The 19,500-nt window shown below is 39.6% G+C and overlaps 1 protein-coding gene and 1 long non-coding RNA gene across 3 annotated transcripts; both read right to left on the bottom strand.

The window, feature by feature from the left end:
- Positions 1-1,720: 1,720 nt before the first annotated feature.
- Positions 1,721-12,309, bottom strand: LOC120715129. The gene is made up of 3 exons (XR_005691541.1): positions 12,299-12,309; positions 5,841-5,843; positions 1,721-3,724 (listed from the first exon to the last, which is right to left on the bottom strand). It is a non-coding gene; the product is annotated as an uncharacterized LOC120715129 (long non-coding RNA).
- A 774-nt stretch (positions 12,310-13,083) lies between these two features.
- LOC120715076 (peroxisomal N(1)-acetyl-spermine/spermidine oxidase-like) lies at positions 13,084-18,905 on the bottom strand. 2 transcript variants are annotated; one of them, XM_040001872.1, is made up of 10 exons: positions 18,686-18,905; positions 16,068-16,244; positions 15,418-15,548; positions 15,119-15,306; positions 14,752-14,930; positions 14,432-14,601; positions 14,172-14,257; positions 13,944-14,056; positions 13,667-13,821; positions 13,084-13,584 (listed from the first exon to the last, which is right to left on the bottom strand). In XM_040001872.1, the coding sequence occupies exons 1-10, from the start codon at positions 18,837-18,839 to the stop codon at positions 13,432-13,434; spliced, it is 1,506 nt and encodes a 501-aa protein (XP_039857806.1). In that variant the 5' UTR covers positions 18,840-18,905; the 3' UTR covers positions 13,084-13,431. The 2 variants fall into 2 exon arrangements, with proteins under 2 accessions (XP_039857806.1, XP_039857807.1); XM_040001873.1 differs by lacking the exon at positions 16,068-16,244.
- Positions 18,906-19,500: the final 595 nt, after the last annotated feature.

Consider the following 19,500-nt stretch of genomic DNA (forward strand, 5'->3'; position numbering starts at 1 on the left):
CAACTTAAAATGACTACATTCAAACAAGTAATGAGAGTCATCTCCAAGTTTCCCTAATCTACAAAGTCCACATAAACATTTAGTACATATAACTCCATAAAATCTGCCCATAATGACTGGGATTAGATGCAATGTTAGTGGTATCATACCACTAACATTGCATCTAAACCTTTTCCAGACAACACAAAATAGAAACTACACAAATTTTATTCCAGTTTGATCTCTTGTTTAAATATTCTGTAATTTATTGGAAAAAATTGGAATTCCAAAATTATTAAACATTTTGGAATTCCAATTTTGTCTCAGAATATCAGATATACTCATCTCAGTAAGTGCTCTTATAGCTATCATTCACCACTCTGGTGTGTTCTCATAAATAATAAAATCCTGTATATTGAAATGCTTGCTTTAAGATTCAATTAATGAAATGTCTTCATGGTCCCACGCCTCTGGTAAGAGCAACTGGTTAAATAACTGTAACTGAGTTTCAACAGATAATCCCAGATCTCTAGCTTTAGTTAACAAACTATAGAGCTTTCCAAATCTGCCCCAGTTGACTTAATAGCCCTTTCAAGTGATTATTGTAATTAAATGTGACACCAAGATAAGCATAACGACCCACTGCTTGTAATACAGAAATTCCAAATTTGAAGTCATGGAATTTTCTTACTTTACCTTGTTACGAGTTCAAATTGGGGATGGACACAAGAGAAAAACCACAATAACAACACTGGTCCGGCCGGGTTGAGTCAAACGATGATTTTAATGATCACACACGTGGGAGATGGACACTGTATGCAGACAGCCTCAGATCTCAAAATGGTGGAGCATTGCTCAAACTCTTATAGCCTCTGGTGCCTCCACCTTATCATAAAAAGCCTAAACACTCACATGCTTTTCTCTCACACGGCGCCTAAGCTACAACCTTGGCTCCCTGTTTATCTGCTCCTGCTGAGATGGGGCAGAAAACTCCAGTATACTCTCTCTTCTAATCAGACAAACAAGGCGATGACTTTCTGCGAACAGTATTTCTTATAACTCAGCAGTATAATGCATCATAAAACAATATCATTCATTCACAATAAATCAGCAGTCTACTTTAATGCAAATCAGTTTAACTAATGCAATAGTTGTCAGCTTCTTCTAATTCAGGGGAATAATGCAAACTAAAACTACATAATAATTCACAATCTTTAATTAGGGGTATAACATGGCATAAAATAATATTATAATCTAACAATTCCCCCTGATGAGGTCATTAGAATAATGACCTCACCAACACCCTATAATCCAGTGTGGCCGGGTTCATCTCTTCTCACTCCTGAGGTCCTTTGTCCCCCTGATGGGCGAACCATATGTGAGATGACCTCTGTGTTTGCGCAGTGCAGATGCAAGAAAAACTATTATTCCAACAATAGCAGGTACAGATGACACTCCCCAGTTCTCCCACAGCTTTATTTGGTGCTACCTTATACCCTTCAGACGTACTCAGACTAGAACCTCTGTCCAAGGAGCTTTTAACTTTTATTTTATTGCTGCAGCTACCAGTGTCGTCCAGTTGGGTGATCCTCTGCTCTTCTTTCTTCAACCTCAGGGGTTAGACAACCCTTCAGTCGTGGCACAGATCAGGGGATTATTCTGCCCCGGTTTCAAACAACGATCTGTGTATCCTCGGGTCCTGTGTGTCCTCCAGAAAAGATCAGGAACGCGTCCCCCTTTTGCCCAAGAGCCTCTCGAACCTCGTTGGTCTGGTGTTCCCGGATTTCCGCCAACCCCTTCATGGTCATTGCTGTGTTTATGGGATCCATCCTTTCGAGGTGACTACCCGGAGCCCAAACGCCATCACCCTTGGACCCAGTTGGTGTCTCGGCAGTCACCGTATCTATCTCTGCTGCCAAGGATCCTCGCATATCTGTGACCTCGTCTGGTGTCTGTTCCTTTTCTCTGTGAGAGACAAAAAACCAAAACACCTCTCTTCCTAACCCTAATAATCTAATGTTGTTATCTACTGACCTTCTAGTGATTCAGAATTGGTTTAAAACATTCAAAATGTTTCAGGGACTTATTCTAATCATATCCTATGTGTGTGTAAGCATGTTTGCATTTAGCCCTCTGCACTCAAGGCGTTTCCTACACTTTATCAGTCCGGACAGTCACGCCGAACGAAGCTTCTGACCTTCAAAAGGCCGAGTGCCAACTCATTATAAGCACATTTGCAAGGTGTGTCTGAAAATTATTGAAACCACTCTTTTTAACAAAAGGCAAATAAATTAACGAATCTTCTAAACGCTATCCAGTTCATTTCAATGATTGATGCTTAAACATGGAAATAATGATTTATGCTTCTCACTGATTCTCTAAAAAAGTCCGGAAACTTCTCGGGCCACTATTAGCTTAAGCTTTACCATACCTAAGGTATTCAAGACACAAATGAAATTATAAAATGTTCAAATAATCCTTGTTTTATGTTAAAACTCAACTTCCCCCTTTTTGGCACACTCCAATGTGTCAAATCAACAGAGTTAGAAAATTAAAAGAAAAGGTTAGGCAGCTACAAGGTTTCCCAGATTATTAAGTTGACCTGCGTGTAATGTTCCGACTCAAGTATTTAATATTTTAATAAATGTCATTTAATCAACTACCACTACTTAAGCTTAGCAAAAGACATAATTGAATAAAAGATCACAAAGAATAATATGATATCAGTGGTGTGTAAGCGCGTGCGGCCTTCTTTGCTCCAAGTCACTCAAATCCATAGATCAGCCAAACATCGCGCTGACTGTAGCTTTTAACCCTTATTAGCTTGAGCACAACTCTATAATGAGCAACAAACTGCAATATGTATAAAGATAATCATAGTTACACCTGCAAAGAAAGATTATATGATTATCCTAACACCTGTAAATAAAAGATCAACCTGAGGTTATAGCAATCACTGGAACGCAAATGTTAGTATAATATCAAAAACTTCAATTAAATGATGATCAATGCAATGCTTAGTACTTGATTCTGATACAATAATAATGCCGATGTGAAAATAACAGTAAAACACCCCCTTTTTTCCCGGTTACGGTAATTTGACACATAAACGTTTATAGATGGCTCTCTTAAATTTGACCTTCCCCTGGTTTCTCCCTCCCTGACCACAGCAGGGGAAACTCTGTTTTGATTCAGCCATGAATGCAGCTCACCTGATTCATCACTGAGCTCCACCATCACTGGCGTCTGACAGGGTGGCGCTGCATATTCTTCCTTTAATGGGTCTATTTTCAATCTGTTAATTAGATTACTTAAACATGAAGCAGACTACGTCCACCACAAGTCAATACCGCTGTAGATGTGGCCAATCATCAATCTATTACCAATTAATAACAACAGATAGCTTTTATTTTATGTATGCTCTTAATCAACCACTCACCCAGAGGATCTTCAATCCCAGGAAATTCCTTCTCCTCTTAAATGAGTCTGTCCTCCTTCCATGCCCTGGTAACTGGTCCATCCAGAGCCATCTGATCTCAAAATATACATACAACAAGCCAAACCACACCTTGGTCACACCAACCCTTTTCCGCCCTGAAGATGTTCAACGCCATCTTAGTCTGGACTGAAAGTGGCTTTAACGCTGACTGTCCTAACAACCCATTTTATGACATTCCCTGGTCAGATCTGCCAATCTCTGCACCAGGGTTTTAATCGTTTTGCCATTTTCATTAGTTTTTATTTTCTGAAAATCCTTAGTTTTCAGCTTAGTTTAGATTAGTGCCATTTATAGTTTTAGTTTTGTTTTGCAAAAATTAAGTGTCACCAAATCCCAGCTCCATTATATCAATCATGCTCTTATGCTTATCCTTGGGTATTAAGATTATTAGCTCTTGCTACACCAGGCGTTCCTAATTTTGGTTCAAGTGAATTGATAGACCTTTTGAAGGCGATTGTTTCACACATTTATTTAGATGTCCCAGTCCTTTTGTCTCAGGATGCATCACGCTGCCTTATCTGGGGTTAGCTGTTCTCTGGGGATGCGGGTTGAGTGGGGGAGCTCTTCAAGGAGGGGGAGTGTACTCCCCCTGATGAGCTCTTCAAGTGCACTTTAAGGTTTGTGGGATTTTTTTTAGTTTTATAAATGTCCCTCATAACCCCCTGATGACCCAGTAATTCATTTTTGCACACTGCAGTACACATTTAGTTTTTGCTTGTAGCTCTCATCCTCTACTTGCCACTCCTCTAAGTCCTGATGTTTCTTAGAGAGGACAACAGTACCTTTAACCTTATATCACATGCGTGGGGGTATGGCCTTGCCAATTGTTTTTTGTTTGTTTTTTCCCCCCACCTTTTCAAAATGGCTGGCGTGCCCACCAGCACATTTTATGGAAGAAAGAAAGGTAAAGCATGATATTTACATTTAAAATGTTTTGTTAAACTCAGATTTTTATTTTATTCAAAAATAAACCTCTAGTAAACAATTTGAGGGGTCTTTAAGAATTAGGCTTATTGAGTTTCACAGAGAACATGACTAATTTATTAATGTGTATTCTAGTGCACGTCGGGACTTTGTACTTATATTTATTTCACTTTTTCCTAATAGACAACTCTTTAACAAAGGCAGAGAGAATTCTTCACAAAATAACTGAGCGAGATTCAAGCATAGTTTTTTTTTTTTTTTTTAACATAATGAGAGTCATGTGAGCCAAATAGGAGAGGGTGAGACCCCAGTAAGAACTACACAAAGATTATCGAGATGCAGTGGCAGGTGTAATAGAGAAAAACGGAATTTTTGATTTTAAGTTAAAAATAGAATCTGGGTGAAATGCAGAAATGTTTTCCACTAAAGTAAAAATAAGAGTCGCAATTATAGATGAGTCCATGGCCCCTAATTGTTTCTACAAGATCACGTCGTTGCTGAAAGTTATCAGTGATCTCAATATGCGAAAAGGATTCACCGTATCTGGAGTTCAAGCTCCTCTTGACTGAGAAACCTGGGACAAACGTGGACATGACCTGAATAATGTTAGTAATGAAGAGTTCTCTCCAAAACTCAAGAAAAAGCTTGCCTGAAATGGTTAACAGTCCAAGGCATTTCAATTATAGAGTGGTTGGGTGTAACAATGAAACAGATGTGAGATGAGGGAAGTGCCAAATGTTCCTTTGTGTCTCCAAATAAAAATCAGTACTTCCTCAGATATCCTAAATCAATTGACTTTTGTGAAATAGAAAGTTCAGTGCCATCACTTATTCCTGAACCAATAGTTTACAGCTAGTGAAGGGTCAGTGACTTCTGGGTTGGTCCCTGATCTTCATCTTATGAGATTGTTATTTTAATAACACTTGATTTATTTAAAAGAAAAAAGAAAAAAGAAAAAGAAAAAACGAAAATATTTTCTCCCTGTTTTTTCTTATTCTCTGGGTCTCAGGAGGACATTATGTCCCTCTCGACTACAAGACTCTTGTTATGTCTAAAAAACAGTCATATTAAAATGATCCTCAATTGGACTCTGGCGCTTTCTCCCGACTTTCCTGACATGTTTCTGCGCGTGGACGGAGCAGCCGCACAGACGACTCGACTACCGTAGCGCCTAACTTAGCTATTGTAGGGCGCGCACACATCAATGAAACTAAACACATTTGACAATAAATCCAATTGACTTTGGCTAATTTTGTGAACATTCATTACAGTTTTAGTTAATTTTCCTTTTTTCTTGTTATTTCCGTTAAAGCAAACGTTTTTCCACTTCTAGTTTTCGTTATTTCATTTATTTTCTTTAATAATAATAATAACCCTGCTCTGCACACTGGAATAAACATAATCAACATGATCAACATTTTACTGCGTGTTATTTCACTATCTTATTCAGTCAAATACTCTATCCTTATGTGGTTTACGACATTATATTTATCTAAACCTCCACTTTGTCTCTAAATGTTTAAAGAATTTTTCAAGTTCAGGGTCAAATTTTGAGAATTTGACCATAAGTGAAAGTTATGGCGTTATCACCCCCTTTTGGGCTTACCTTTCCCAGTTTTGATGATATTCCTCTCTATTCTTTGCAAGTACCCCTTTTTCGGTGGCGAGAAACTGTTGGTGTGGCCAAGTGGGTGCTGAAAAAACAAAAGCTCAGGACAGAACAGTCACCAGTCATGTACTTCATACAAAATTAAGATATATTGACCTTCATATTGATCCTCTGAGTGTAATGTTACATTTTAATTTAAACTTCTCAAAGCTAAACACAATATTTTACTTTATTTTACTCTTGTTCTTGTGCAGCACCACCCCTATCGGTTCTCTCTTAGTTTTAAATTGCTAACTATTTCAAAAGGCACCCAAAAGGCGGGGACCAGTGTTTATCATTACATATCTCTCTTTTGAGTTTGGCAAGTTTATCATTTCCCTATTATTCATAAACCTCAGTGCAGGATTTTTTATTTTTAATTTTATAACCATTAATTGACTTTTACAGTGGCCTGCCATGGTTAACAATAACCTGTTCAGTCATGAGTGAAAACGAACCTTTTCTTCACTTTAACATTTAGCATTCCCAACCATTTTATAATGTTACATTAATCAAAACACAGCCACTATAACACAATTTTCTTAATGTAAACATCAGTAACTCAAAATTAGCAACCAAAGGGTTAAGTCTGCAGTTCACCCTCATGTGACGCTGCAGCCTCCCCCTTTAGTCTCTGTCATTCTTCTGTTCTTACAAAAACAACCCAAAGCAAGACTAAACATCCACCCTTCTTTTACAGGCTGGGTGAATTATTTCTGGACATCTACTAATCCTAAAGTCGGTACCATTTTTGTCTTAGTATCAAGTCTGTTAAAACTTTTAGTCGTCAGTCCATCACAGTCCAGTCACATGCATACATCCACACACATTCATACCAGATATTGCTGATAATGGAGCTCCACGCGCAACCTACTCGAAGCTCCCTCACCAGCAAGATGACGTCATCATTTTAAAGGAAACAGTTCCTTATTTATTGCTTTTTCTTGGACTGGATTGACTCGCTGCAATCCTTTTAGGCTCAGGACTTCTCATCCGACCAGTGTCCCATATAAGTGAATTTCTCCCCCGCCCATTATAATCATGGAGAAAAATTACTTTACGACTGTTTTCAGTAAGAATATTTCATAGCGCTTTAAAGTTCAATTTCTCAGGCCTGGATTAAGGAGCCGATTTGCTAAATCAGGAACTCACAAAATACCAAAATATCGCCACCGGTGGATCACACCTCTCAGATGTTCTTATCTCAGTGCACTGTAACAAAAGCACAAACAACCATAACCAATAAAGTACTCATAAAATAACAAATACTGGGGCCCATTGCAAACATATCCAAACATAAACCATCTTCCCCTCTCTTGGAGAAAGAAAATAATCCAAACCTCACTGATCAAATACACCTTGTGTCAAACAAAACCCAAAAATCAACCAAAACTTCACACACAATATTGTGTAGGCATACGATTACCGTAACTCCTTTTTTCTTTTTGCACCAACAAAACATGTTGGATTTACTTGATTCAATAGTGGACACTGGTTACACACAAACGCTTTGCTTTGGCAGAAACTTAAACAACCAAATTAAATCAACACAACCTTTTCATATTCTCTCCAAAACTCACACCGTTCATCCATCATTTTCACTCTGTGCCACTGCTCCTTGCTAAACTGTGTGAAGCACAGTAAACAATTCAGTGGAGGCCTTGAGCCATAAACAGACATCACACACAGACAATGTTTTCATAGCAAAACTGCTTTAAACCCTGTACCCTAAATCTACACAAATGCCCTTTAGATGACATGAAATGCATTTAACCAATGAATAATTAATGGGTTCTTGTTGTTGTAACAGATTCTGTATTTGGATGTTTGTGTGCAGCATTTGTTAGTAAAGCATTCTTCATTGCATCAGCATGTGTGTGTATCACTTCTCAGTGAATTGAATCAGCATTTCAATTTGTGTGTGTGTGCGTCAATTCTCACTCAATCAATGAGTGCATATGTTCATATGTGTGTTTCTTTTCATTCTGATTCAATGCATGTAGATGAGTGTGTTTGTGTGGGTGTTTGTGTTCATCACTTTCCTGTTCTGGTGTTCTGAGTAAACCGCGGCCTGAAGCATGCCCTGGGTCCTGCCCTCCTCCATTTCAGTCTGTTTGCGTCCATCGGTCATGCTGATTAAAGTTCTGTCCATACTGGTTCTGGCCCCGATTGGGGCTATCCTTTTTCTCCAGTATCCTGCATCTTCTCCTTATTTCACTCCTCCTTAACTTGACCCTTTTGCTTCTGCAGCTCCTTCAGGGTTTTGATACGCAGCTCAATCGTCTGGATGTTCGTGCCAAGCTCCAGTCTACGCTGCTGCGCCAGCTCTTCCTCTGTCTCTCCCAGCCAAGTCAAGGTTCTTTGTTCAGGTCAGAGTTCAGCTGCAGCCAATGCTGCTCGTTCTGCTTTGTTGTCCTCTCCTTGCTGAGGTCCTGAGCCTGCAGAAGCTCCCAGTACTCCATCACTCCTGAAGTCTGGGGGTCTGAGCTGCTGGGATCTGCCAGTCCAGACACCGTATCCTCTTCCTCCTCACCGTGTCAATACCTCCACGACACTCACCCCTCAGTCGCAGATATCACATGTATGAGGAGTCCGTTTCTATGCCTGTACAATTGCAGCTGCTGTCCATTTGTTGCAGGCAGAAACGGCTGACATCCAGGGGGTGTAAATGAGAGTCTGCAGCAGCAACTTCACCAGTGGAAGACCTCAGTGTTTGTTCTGTTAGCTTAACAAAGGCCTCAAGGAAGTTTCTGGGATGCTCATCTGGCCCCAGCAAGCTCCGGCCTGACTTCACGTCCAGTGTCTGGGACTGCAAGTCTGATGGGTTCCATTATCAGCCAGCTCCTCTTGAGCCATGCTCAGTTTCTGCTCTGATGTCTTGAGCTCTCACTGAGGACAGAAACCTCAGTCTTTTCCGTACACATCAGATTGAAGTCCATTGATGTTTCCCTTGCCTTGCTCCATGGCCTTCTACGGCTCTGCTGTTCGGCTCTTCTCAGAGGTCAGCTCCTGGCCGAGCCCCGACACCTGTGCCTTCAGCTTATTTTCTCCTGGTGCTTTTGTCCATTCTGAGGTACCTCCTGACCTCAGTTAGTCCTCCTGTCTCTGGCACGCCATTTTTCTCTGCCCGATCATCAGTGTTGGCCCGTCACTGTCCTGCACAGTTTTAATGCAGCGTGGTTAAAGTCAGCGTTGTTTTGCTCGGCCTCACTTTTCCTCCGGGCTTAATAGGCGTCTCGTCACAGCTCTGTCAGCTGAAGCTGTCTGGAAATCTCCCCCGTGTAATGAAACGGGCCTTAGGTTTAACGTTCTCCGTCTCCGCTGCATAAGATCATTTTCCTGCAGCGCTGTTGACCTCTTCCAGTTGTTGTTGTGTGTCCAGCTGCTATAGCATTTGGTCAGGGTCACATCCAAGATGGTGGAGGAGAGAGCAAAGATGGTAGGGAGGGAGGGCAGGAGTCCAGGGTCAGCCTCGGCTTTCTGGGCGACAAAGCAGCCTGCAATCAAGCATAAAGAGAAAAAGGAAAGAGAAAAAACAAAACAAAACAAAACAAAACAAAATCGAACGAACCAGAATGATGTTTTATTGGCTGCGTCACTCAGAGAGGGGAGAAACACCGGGACCGAGCCCTGTGTCAACCTTCTCTCCCCCTTTTTTTGTTTTTTCTCTTATATATATAATATATCATATAATCAACTCCTAACCCACCAAGCTGACAAGACAACACAGGTACATGTTAAAATTCTTAAGATCATGTTTAAAGCACAAAAATGGAATTTTCTTTCATTCAGTAATCACTTATATTAATCAATCAGCAGAAAACATGTCACAATTTGACTTTCCTCGCCACTAAATTTGTCGTGTTATCACTGGTTGGTCAGACCAGTTTTTTTGGTTTTTTTTTGAAGTTAAGTTGTTGTCCTGCAACCCAGAGAGTTTATTTGTTAGTAGTGGATAAACTTTATTATTTAACGGCGGGTGTATGTTAAGTTTCACTGCTTTAACCTTGCTGGAAAATCTTCACGTGTTCATGGGTGTAAGCTGTTTCTTCGTTGCGTGTATGTGCATTTATAGGTGGATTAATTCCACTTTTTTCTCAACCAAGGCATTTCTCTAACATGTGCCTCTCTCTCACATTTCTCTGCTTGTGTGTTTTGTTTCACCTTTTGTTGTGATGCTCCGGACGCCTTCCCAACCTCCACAAGTTTGTTGGGCCCAATGTTATATGTTAAAAACTCCTCTTAATTCCTCCTTTAATTCTCTGCTAGCTGCTGTCTTTTCCACAGCTGCTGATTCTTGCTGAATTTGGTTTCCATAACTATAGTTTGCTTCGGCCGCTGTGCTTGTGGGGGGCAGTTGGTCCAGGCCCGTAGCCACCTGTATCAACACACTGAGAGATTTATTTAATATCATCTTCATCACAATCTTACTCTGCCGACTGAGGTGCCGGTCTTAATCATATACGATTTGTCTCTTCTATATCAAAACCCAGCCGAACATCAAACATTCAGCATAGTCATTCAAAACCTTATTTATAATATTATAATCAGCAAAATCAGCGTTTTAATTACAGGCATGTATCATTGTTTGCAACTCATAATTATAAAACTCAAAAAACATGCTAAACAGCAACAAAAGTCCTCTGTACTCCTCCCAGCTCATTTGCATGTTCACACACAGTCTAAAAATAGCTCGCAGCGCTGCAGCTGCACGTCACACAGAGTCTCACACAAAGCTCAGGCAAAACTCTATTATTTTATATTACAAAGACGTCTTATATTTACAATCACTGACAGGCCTGACAGATTCAGCACCTAACAAATTTCGACAAATTTAAAATAACGAGTAATCAATTAACCAGTATCTGTTTCCTCCAGAACAGCCTATGGCCTGATTTCTAAAGAACCTAAACAATTTCGACAAATTTACCATAAAGGGTCTAACCGAAGAAAGACAACTTTTTGTAATCAATTAACCAGTATCTGTTTCCTCCAGAACAGCCTATGGCCTGATTTCTAAAATCCCTAACTCAATTTAACTTTGTCCAAACAAGCACATGACACCGTTTAAAACGGTGAGGAGACTCGGTAACTCCTAGCTTGATTCCGGGATGCCCTGTACCCCACAGTTAAGCCAAACTGAACTAACCCTGTTCGCCGACAGGTCAAGACCACGCGTCCACGACCAGGAGGGAGCATAACCTCCGGGCTATGTACTTCCTAGCATCTTCCCAGTGCCGTCCTATAATAATTTTCACCTAACCGATTTTTGACAAATTTTACCATGCCAATTAAACAGTACCTCCAGAACAGTTTCTGACCTAATTTGTAAAACTATTAACCAGTCTCTGTTTCCTCCAGAACAGTTTCTGACCTAATTTCAAGTTCATTAAATATTCTTAAGCAATATTGATTCTCATCAAAATCAAAACAGACCCTCTACCAGTAATTTCAGCGAGTAGACTTTAATTTAGTCATATCCAATTTGGCACACTTTGGAAATAATTCAACAGGTAGTGCCTTACCTTTAGATAAGCCGGCTTATGCCCACTCACATCAGACCACTGGCTTGTGCCTGTCCGTTCGACAACCTCAGACCGTCCAAACCTTTAAATTCCACCCCAATACCACAGGACGAGCCCCCAAGCTGTTACGAGTTCAAATTGGGGATGGACACAAGAGAAAAACCACAATAACAACACTGGTCCGGCCGGGTTGAGTCAAACGATGATTTTAATGATCACACACGTGGGAGATGGACACTGTATGCAGACAGCCTCAGATCTCAAAATGGTGGAGCATTGCTCAAACTCTTATAGCCTCTGGTGCCTCCACCTTATCATAAAAAGCCTAAACACTCACATGCTTTTCTCTCACACGGCGCCTAAGCTACAACCTTGGCTCCCTGTTTATCTGCTCCTGCTGAGATGGGGCAGAAAACTCCAGTATACTCTCTCTTCTAATCAGACAAACAAGGCGATGGCTTTCTGCGAACAGTATTTCTTATAACTCAGCAGTATAATGCATCATAAAACAATGTCATTCATTCACAATAAATCAGCAGTCTACTTTAATGCAAATCAGTTTAACTAATGCAATAGTTGACAGCTTCTTCTAATTCAGGGGAATAATGCAAACTAAAACTACATAATAATTCACAATCTTTAATTAGGGGTATAACATGGCATAAAATAATATTATAATCTAACAACCTCTTGCAAAAACTTTACTTTTATTAGAATTTACACTTAGTTTCCAGTCAACACAATATCTTTCTACTGCATTTAAAGTCTTCTTCTTCTTATGATGAAGCCTTTATTTGCCACTTGCAGTTGCCTGCAACGAAATTACACAAACATCACATCGGGGAGACAGGTCAGAACAGGTATACAGGCTTCTATAGCTTTGTCTCTGAGTCTGACAATACTACAGTGTCATCTGCATACGTAAGAACAATAAGTCTTACACAGACCTCAGCATCATCATCACTCATTTCTCAGTCATTATAATACCTATTCATTGTATACTCAAAATCATTTAAAAAGATTGCAAAGAGGTGATATATTTTCACCCCGTTGAACCCCTATATTACAATCAACAAACTTTTTTAGAATTTATTTTTTAAGATTTGACTGGTGATCTGAAACGGTATTGGATGATGAGACTTAGAAGGACTTTGATGATTCTAAAGGCAGAAAATCTTAAATAAAAAGTTAAAGTATATTATACTTTACAAATTAGCAGCAGGTGAAGATGCATTACTGCTGCTCTAGAGCTCTTCATGGACAAGCCCCAGCCTACCTCAGTGAACCTTTAAATCCATACATCCTCAGCAGATCCCTGAGGCCCCAAACTCTCCTCTGTGCCTGAGATCTGTGGACTCTGTGAGCGTGCTTAAAAAACAGCTAAAAAGTCATATTTTAAAGCTGTTCTAGCATTTTTGAGGTGAAGGACCTCGTAATATTTGCCTTAAAATGCATCATGTCAGGAGATGTGCTTAGTTCTTAAAAATTACATTCACAAAAAGCCGATCCACTAGAAAATACAGTTTATTCATAGTTAATTAAAATCAGTCCAAACGCAACAATTCGAGTTTGCAAAAGGAAAGTTCAGTCAGTTATCGTCAGTCCTCAAATGACAAATTTGCACAGTCAGTATTAACAACCATTATTCATGTCAACACATCATTATTCTACACATTGTGTGTGTTGCCTGTACTGGTTGAAAGTACCAGTGAGGCCCATTAAACATCCTCAAGTCAGCAGCAAGCCTTCATATTCACTCTGATTTTCATTGTTTAAAAATAATGTAACACATCAAAAGTGAAGTACATTTTTATATTATAGTAAATTTGAGCTTTTTAGTGGCAAAGAGCAATTTTTTAAAACTTTGACTTTGGAAACTCAGAAGGAGTAATGAGTGAGTAGTGCGAGATAAGTCTATCCGCTTCTCTCCACCCGGTGAGAACAGCTCCATGGACGGTTGAGAAGTAGCAGTGATGAGTTGCCTCTCCAGCGAACAACACCTGCAGGGGCTGAAAGAGGCAAATTAGAAAGAAGTGTTAGACCTTTAATGATGTTTCTGGTGGTTTGAGTGTGAACATAATATGTAGCTACTTGTGATTTTGATCCTTTTGGTGGAAGGGGCTCCATCAAGTTGTCCAGGTCCTGCTCTGAACAGCCTTTTCCAAGATTACTGTAGGATCCACACGTCCACGGATCGTGAAACCACTGGGAGCGCAGGATTCTCCTTGGAGTGATGATGGGGTTCCCTAAACATGCAAAAAAAAACACCAAAACATATCTTTCTAAAATGACTTTTGTAAGTTCTTGTGAAACTAATGACACTGGAATATCTGGCATTTCTCACTACTTATGATCTGTCTGGACTCACCTGTAAACCTGCGAATAAGCTGTGTGATGGCATCTGTGACCTGCTGTTCAGACAGTGTTTCCATGTACTCTGACTCATGTCCAGAAATCCAGCCACAGAGAAGGTGGCCGTGCCTGAAGATTAAACCACACACAGAACTGCACTGTTAATGTACGAATTGGCATGTTTTTACCACTCAGTGCAAATCTAAAATGCTGGGCAAGCATTAGCATTTTGTGAGCAGTTGACCTTTCAGTGGGTTTGAGTACAGTGAAGCCAAACAACTTCTTTATCCAGGATGTTTGCACATCTGGCACCTGGTCCACCACAGCATCCTGAAGTATGAAAAGGGATTAAACAGACATTCAAGCGTTAGCAAAGAATCTAACAACCAGCATAAACCTACAAACATTTTGAAACAGAGATATGAGCTGATGTACTCCTTAATCCAACACAGCATGCACAGTATCTTTATTTAGGTGGCTGAGTATGCCTTTATGAAATCTCACCTCATCATCCCACACGAAGAAGATGACCTCACAGTCAGCATCCCACCACGGTGAATCAAACTCCACAAATATTTTATTGTTTGTCCCAAAACCCAGCCTCTGGACGGAGAGCAGCTTGTGCAGAGGGAGAGGAGGATGGAACAAGGTTGAGTGGTGCTTCTTCAAGTATCCTGACAAAAAGACAACAACTTTAAATTCACTGAGCCTCAATGTGGAAGTACTGGTTTTTGTGACCCTATGTGAATAAGGGAGCATGTATTAAGTAATAAAACCTTCATACACTGAGGTATAAATCAGCATTTTATGCGTGTGAAACTTACCAAGTGGCACGGTGACTATAACGTGATCAGCAACGAGCTTTTGGCCATCATCACACTCAATCATCACGGGCTCTGCGCTCTTTGCGCTGTTCCAGTTGACACAGCGCACAGGCTTATTGTAGGTCACTAAACCAGCAGGGAGCTCTTCTATCAAGTTCTGGGTTAGACCTTCATAGCCACTGTACAAACAAAGGACATAACTTTTAAGTCATATGTGCTGCAACAATTTACTGAATTAAATTAAAAATTGCATTACAGGCTGACTAATCTACTAAGACAATAATTAAGACTGAGTATTTGCTTGTTTGCCCTAACAAAATAAATGGTTGTTTTTGCACAGTGTAAATGCAGAGTCAGGAGTACGAACCCTGGGAATGTACAGTCCAGTCCAGGTAGAGTCTTGTATAGGCCAAAGGCCCCCATGCTGACCTCATCCATGCTGTGAGTCCCATTGACACAGCACTCGACTTTCAACATGTTACTGATCACACAGAGTCGCAGAGATCTGGTGGCTTCATCAACATCTTTCCATTTCTCTGCTGCATGCTGTTGCACCTACACCAGATAACAAGCAAAGAAAAACACCCACAATTCATGTGAGAATCTAGATGCCACTAATGGATGACAAATGATTTGTTGTGGATAAAAACACAGCCAGAAATTTACCTGTGCCCGTAAGAAATCACCCACACTGGGCCAGGGTTCTCCTCTTTGACTCTGAAAATCGGAACTTTCATTTATCAGCTCCAAAAACAATTTCTGAGCAGGTAAGATGTCCTCAGCGTTCAGCTCCCGACCTGCAGATGTTACACAAGAACACTGGTCAGGAAAATCTAGACTTCTCTACATTTTTTTTAACCTCTCCTCTAGTTCAGAGCTCTTCTTGAAGGCTGGTTTCACACTTTATCTTCCCATTCAATAAAGATGACCAAGACAGATTTAGTATGCTCTGAATCTTTTAAATCAATTTAAAATCCATTTGTTCCATGAAGTCATCCTCATAAAATGAAGGGAATTCTCTACTCCTCATGGACTTTTTCACTCTTTAACTATATCACCTCTTGATGGCAGAGCTCAGTGGTTGTTGGCCACACCGTTCACACTGTTAAGGCACCAGCATGCAAACAATGATGATTTACAGCCTCTGCCTTTTCCTTGTCTATTTGCATAAATACTTTGCATTTGGTTGACGTACCTTCCCTGCCCCAGTAATTAGGTTAGGTGTAAGACTAATCAAAATATTACTAATCTAAACAAACAAACAAACAAACAAACAAACAAACAAACAAATACACTTTATAAAAACATCCTTGAACCTGAACTGCTGAAGAATCTGGGAACCCAAGGAAGATGGCCTCCGACATCCAAGGCCTGGTTCTCCGGCTTGAGGGCTTCTGGATCCAAAAGCCCATACTGACGGGCCAGACAAAACACCGGGTTCTCCTCACACGGCCCATGGATCCAGTTTGCTCCTATCTCAACAATTTTATCACCTACAGGTAAAAAGATTTTGTCCAGAAGCAGAGAAGGAAACAACTTTTAATAATCTGATTATATACTGTGTACTCTTGCCATGCTGTTGTTGTATTAGAGCTGCCTGGCAAGGGTATAGGGTATAGGCAAGGGTTGGCTGGATAACCAATCAGCCTACTGTTTTATTAACCACATGATCAAATATACTGTTACATAGGAACAGGTTTTAATTGTATTTCTATTTTTTTAAATGTGTCTAGTTTCTTCTACACCATGTTGTATATTGTTGAATGAATTTTGTCCTAAGAGACAACAATAGTGAGATTAGTTAACACAGTAGTATCATTTACAGACCTTGGTGTCATAATCCCGAGTCCCAGTGTTCTTAGTTAAGTGTTTTGTTCTTTTAATTATGTTGTCCTTGAAGTCCTGCCTCCTTTTGTTAAATCTCTGTCTCTGTTTGGTGCTCTATTATTTGCTGGTATTGTGCCAAAAAGTGATCGTCAGCCAAAGAGCGGTTTCCAATGTTTCTGTGTGTGTGTTTTTTTCCTTTAAATTGTTACGAGTAATATCTTTACATGTCTTCGTAAACAGACTGGAGTAAACTGGATTTCTGAAGGGGTTATATCTATCTATCTATCTATCTATGTATGTCAGGGCTCTGTGTACGGGCAGGCAGAGAGGAGGATCCAAGCGCAGGACTCGAACACAGAATTGTAAATCAAAACCTCAGCTTTATTGCTGACATGAAAACCAAACGTGAAGTGCTGTGAATACAGAAACCAAAAAACACACAGGCATAATCTGAGGGTACGACGCAACACCGAGCATGGGAAAACACAGGGCTTATATACACAGGGTAGTAATGAGGGAATGGGCAACAGGAGGGAGACACAGCTGGGAGAGATCAGGGCTAACGAGACAGGGGGGAACAAAGCTGCACACACTGACCTAAGACAACGACTTTCACAATAAAACAGGAAACATGAAACACTACTAAAAGACACAGACAGAAAATAATACATGAAACCACAATTCCTAAAACATGGATAAACAGAAACATGAAACTCTAATAATAAACATCATCATCATCACAACAAGAGAATGAGAAAACAATCCAAAACACCAAGATAACTGAAACACAAAGTACCAGAGAAACATAAAGAATAATCCATGATGCAAAAGTAAACCAAAACATAATAAACTCAATTGCTGGGTCCAACGGACCCAGAACCGTGACAATCTATCTATCTATCTATCTATCTATCTATCTATCTATCTATCTATCTATCTATCTATATACATATCTCAAAGAAATGGCCTGTTTTTCAAGTATCTTCATGATTCTACCTTTACCTATTTTACTTTACTTTACCTACCTACCTCTACCTATTGTATCTACATATGTAAAATATCTAGTTCTTTTCGGGCCCTGAAAATATGTATTCAAAGTGATGGAAACATGGCAGCAGTTCGTCTGCTGCTTTTATAAATTTGACAGCTATTATATAACAGTGATGTTAATTTTACCAAAAACCAAACCAACAAGTCATTTCTAAAAAAAATTCCTGCAATCACTTTTTGGTAAATACCTGACAAAGATCGGGGGAAAATTGATACGGCATAGTATCGATAAACTAAAATACTCTGGGGATGCTATGAATAATCTCACTTTATAGAAGGCAACCTTTCTGCAAACAGTTATAGTCTGACTTGGATTGAGTCCAATCACTCTAGGAGACATTGTTGAAGGTTTCATATAATAGCTGTCTAATTTATAAATGTAGACAAACTCCTGCCATGTTTCAATCGGTTTGAATGAGGCTTTGTCAGTTAGCACAAATCGAGGGGACTCAACCGGCTGCCAGTTGGTTATATTCCTATAGAACAGAAAGGTTACTGAACTCAAATGTAACAGTTAAATATTAATTTCTGTTAAATGTGGCTTTCAGTAATGTATCACTCTTAGTTACTGTATTATCAAAAACATATTGAATGTCATTACCAACTTGATCCAGTCAGTTGCAGAATGGTAGCAGCATATTGCTCCAAATTATTTGCATCTTGTATTTTGAACAGTTTACAGCAGGCTTCTTTCTTTACTTCGCATGGGTCCACAAAACCTTTGCCACACACCACTTTATGACGCTTGGAGGAGCTATACATTACGGTTATGCAATGTGTAAGTAAACAGTTATAACAGCTGTGCTATAAGGTGTTATAACGTAGTATCCAAAGTCCTTCTATCATATCCCTGGCATGCATCTGTATGCTGCGCTTTCACTTTAGGTCATCCAATCACATCCAACATGAACGTGTAGTGCGAGGAAATAAAAAAAAAAACTTTACACTGTTACTTGCCATCATGACAAGAAAATGAAATGTGTGTTTGTAATTTGCGGACACCAGAATTTAAAAAACTGCAGATTGACTGAAAAAGCCCTAAGTGCACGTTACTCACTGATCCTTCCTGTTTTTATTCGTCCTCCGCTTCTTCCTGTCGCCTCCAGTATCCGCACATGATGAAAACCAGCTTTCACCAGTTTCTGTGCTGCTGCTATACCAGCTATCCCACATCCTATGATCACTACTTTCGCGTCTCTGTGTCCACCCATGTCTGGCAACAACGGTGAACCGCAGCTGTGTCCTTCTTTTGTGGAGCGAAAAAAAACCCCTCGCTGCGAACAAAAATTCTTCCGGTCAAGATTTTCAGAATAAAGTCCATTTTCCGATTTTCCCTAGAAAGCTTGACTACATGGAAAGTTATTCTCGCCATTATAAATAAATTACATTGAAAATGTTTATATTATAATATATTATCAATAAGCCAAAATTTCAGGTTATTTCAAAATTGTAACTTAATAACTTAAAATTTAAAGTTATTTTCTTTGTAAGGAGTGGTCACTCCTCCAAAAAAAGCTTTGCTGAGACAGAGAGATAGAGACAGATGAGCTGACAGAAGAAAAGTTTGCATGCCTCCCTAAAGCTGATCACATGACATCACCTTATATATTCATAGAGAGCTACTTTATTTGTCTTTAGTGGCTTTCTTAAATAAAATACACTTCATTACACATTGAATATTTGGTGACTTTGAGGAAATGTATTTGTATTTCCAAAAAACAAAGACTCCACTTGTCAGTTAATAATTAAAGTTGTATCCTTACTGCAGTTTTTCAGTATTAAACTTCAGAGTATTAGAGAGCAGACAATGTATTTTCAAACAGAGGACTGACATCAAGGTTCTTACAGTTAGCTGGTATTTTGATCTATATA

This window comes from Simochromis diagramma, unplaced genomic scaffold (genome assembly GCF_900408965.1).
Source record: "Simochromis diagramma unplaced genomic scaffold, fSimDia1.1 OVJJ01000421.1, whole genome shotgun sequence".
In the NCBI taxonomy this organism is placed as follows: domain Eukaryota; kingdom Metazoa; phylum Chordata; class Actinopteri; order Cichliformes; family Cichlidae; genus Simochromis; species Simochromis diagramma.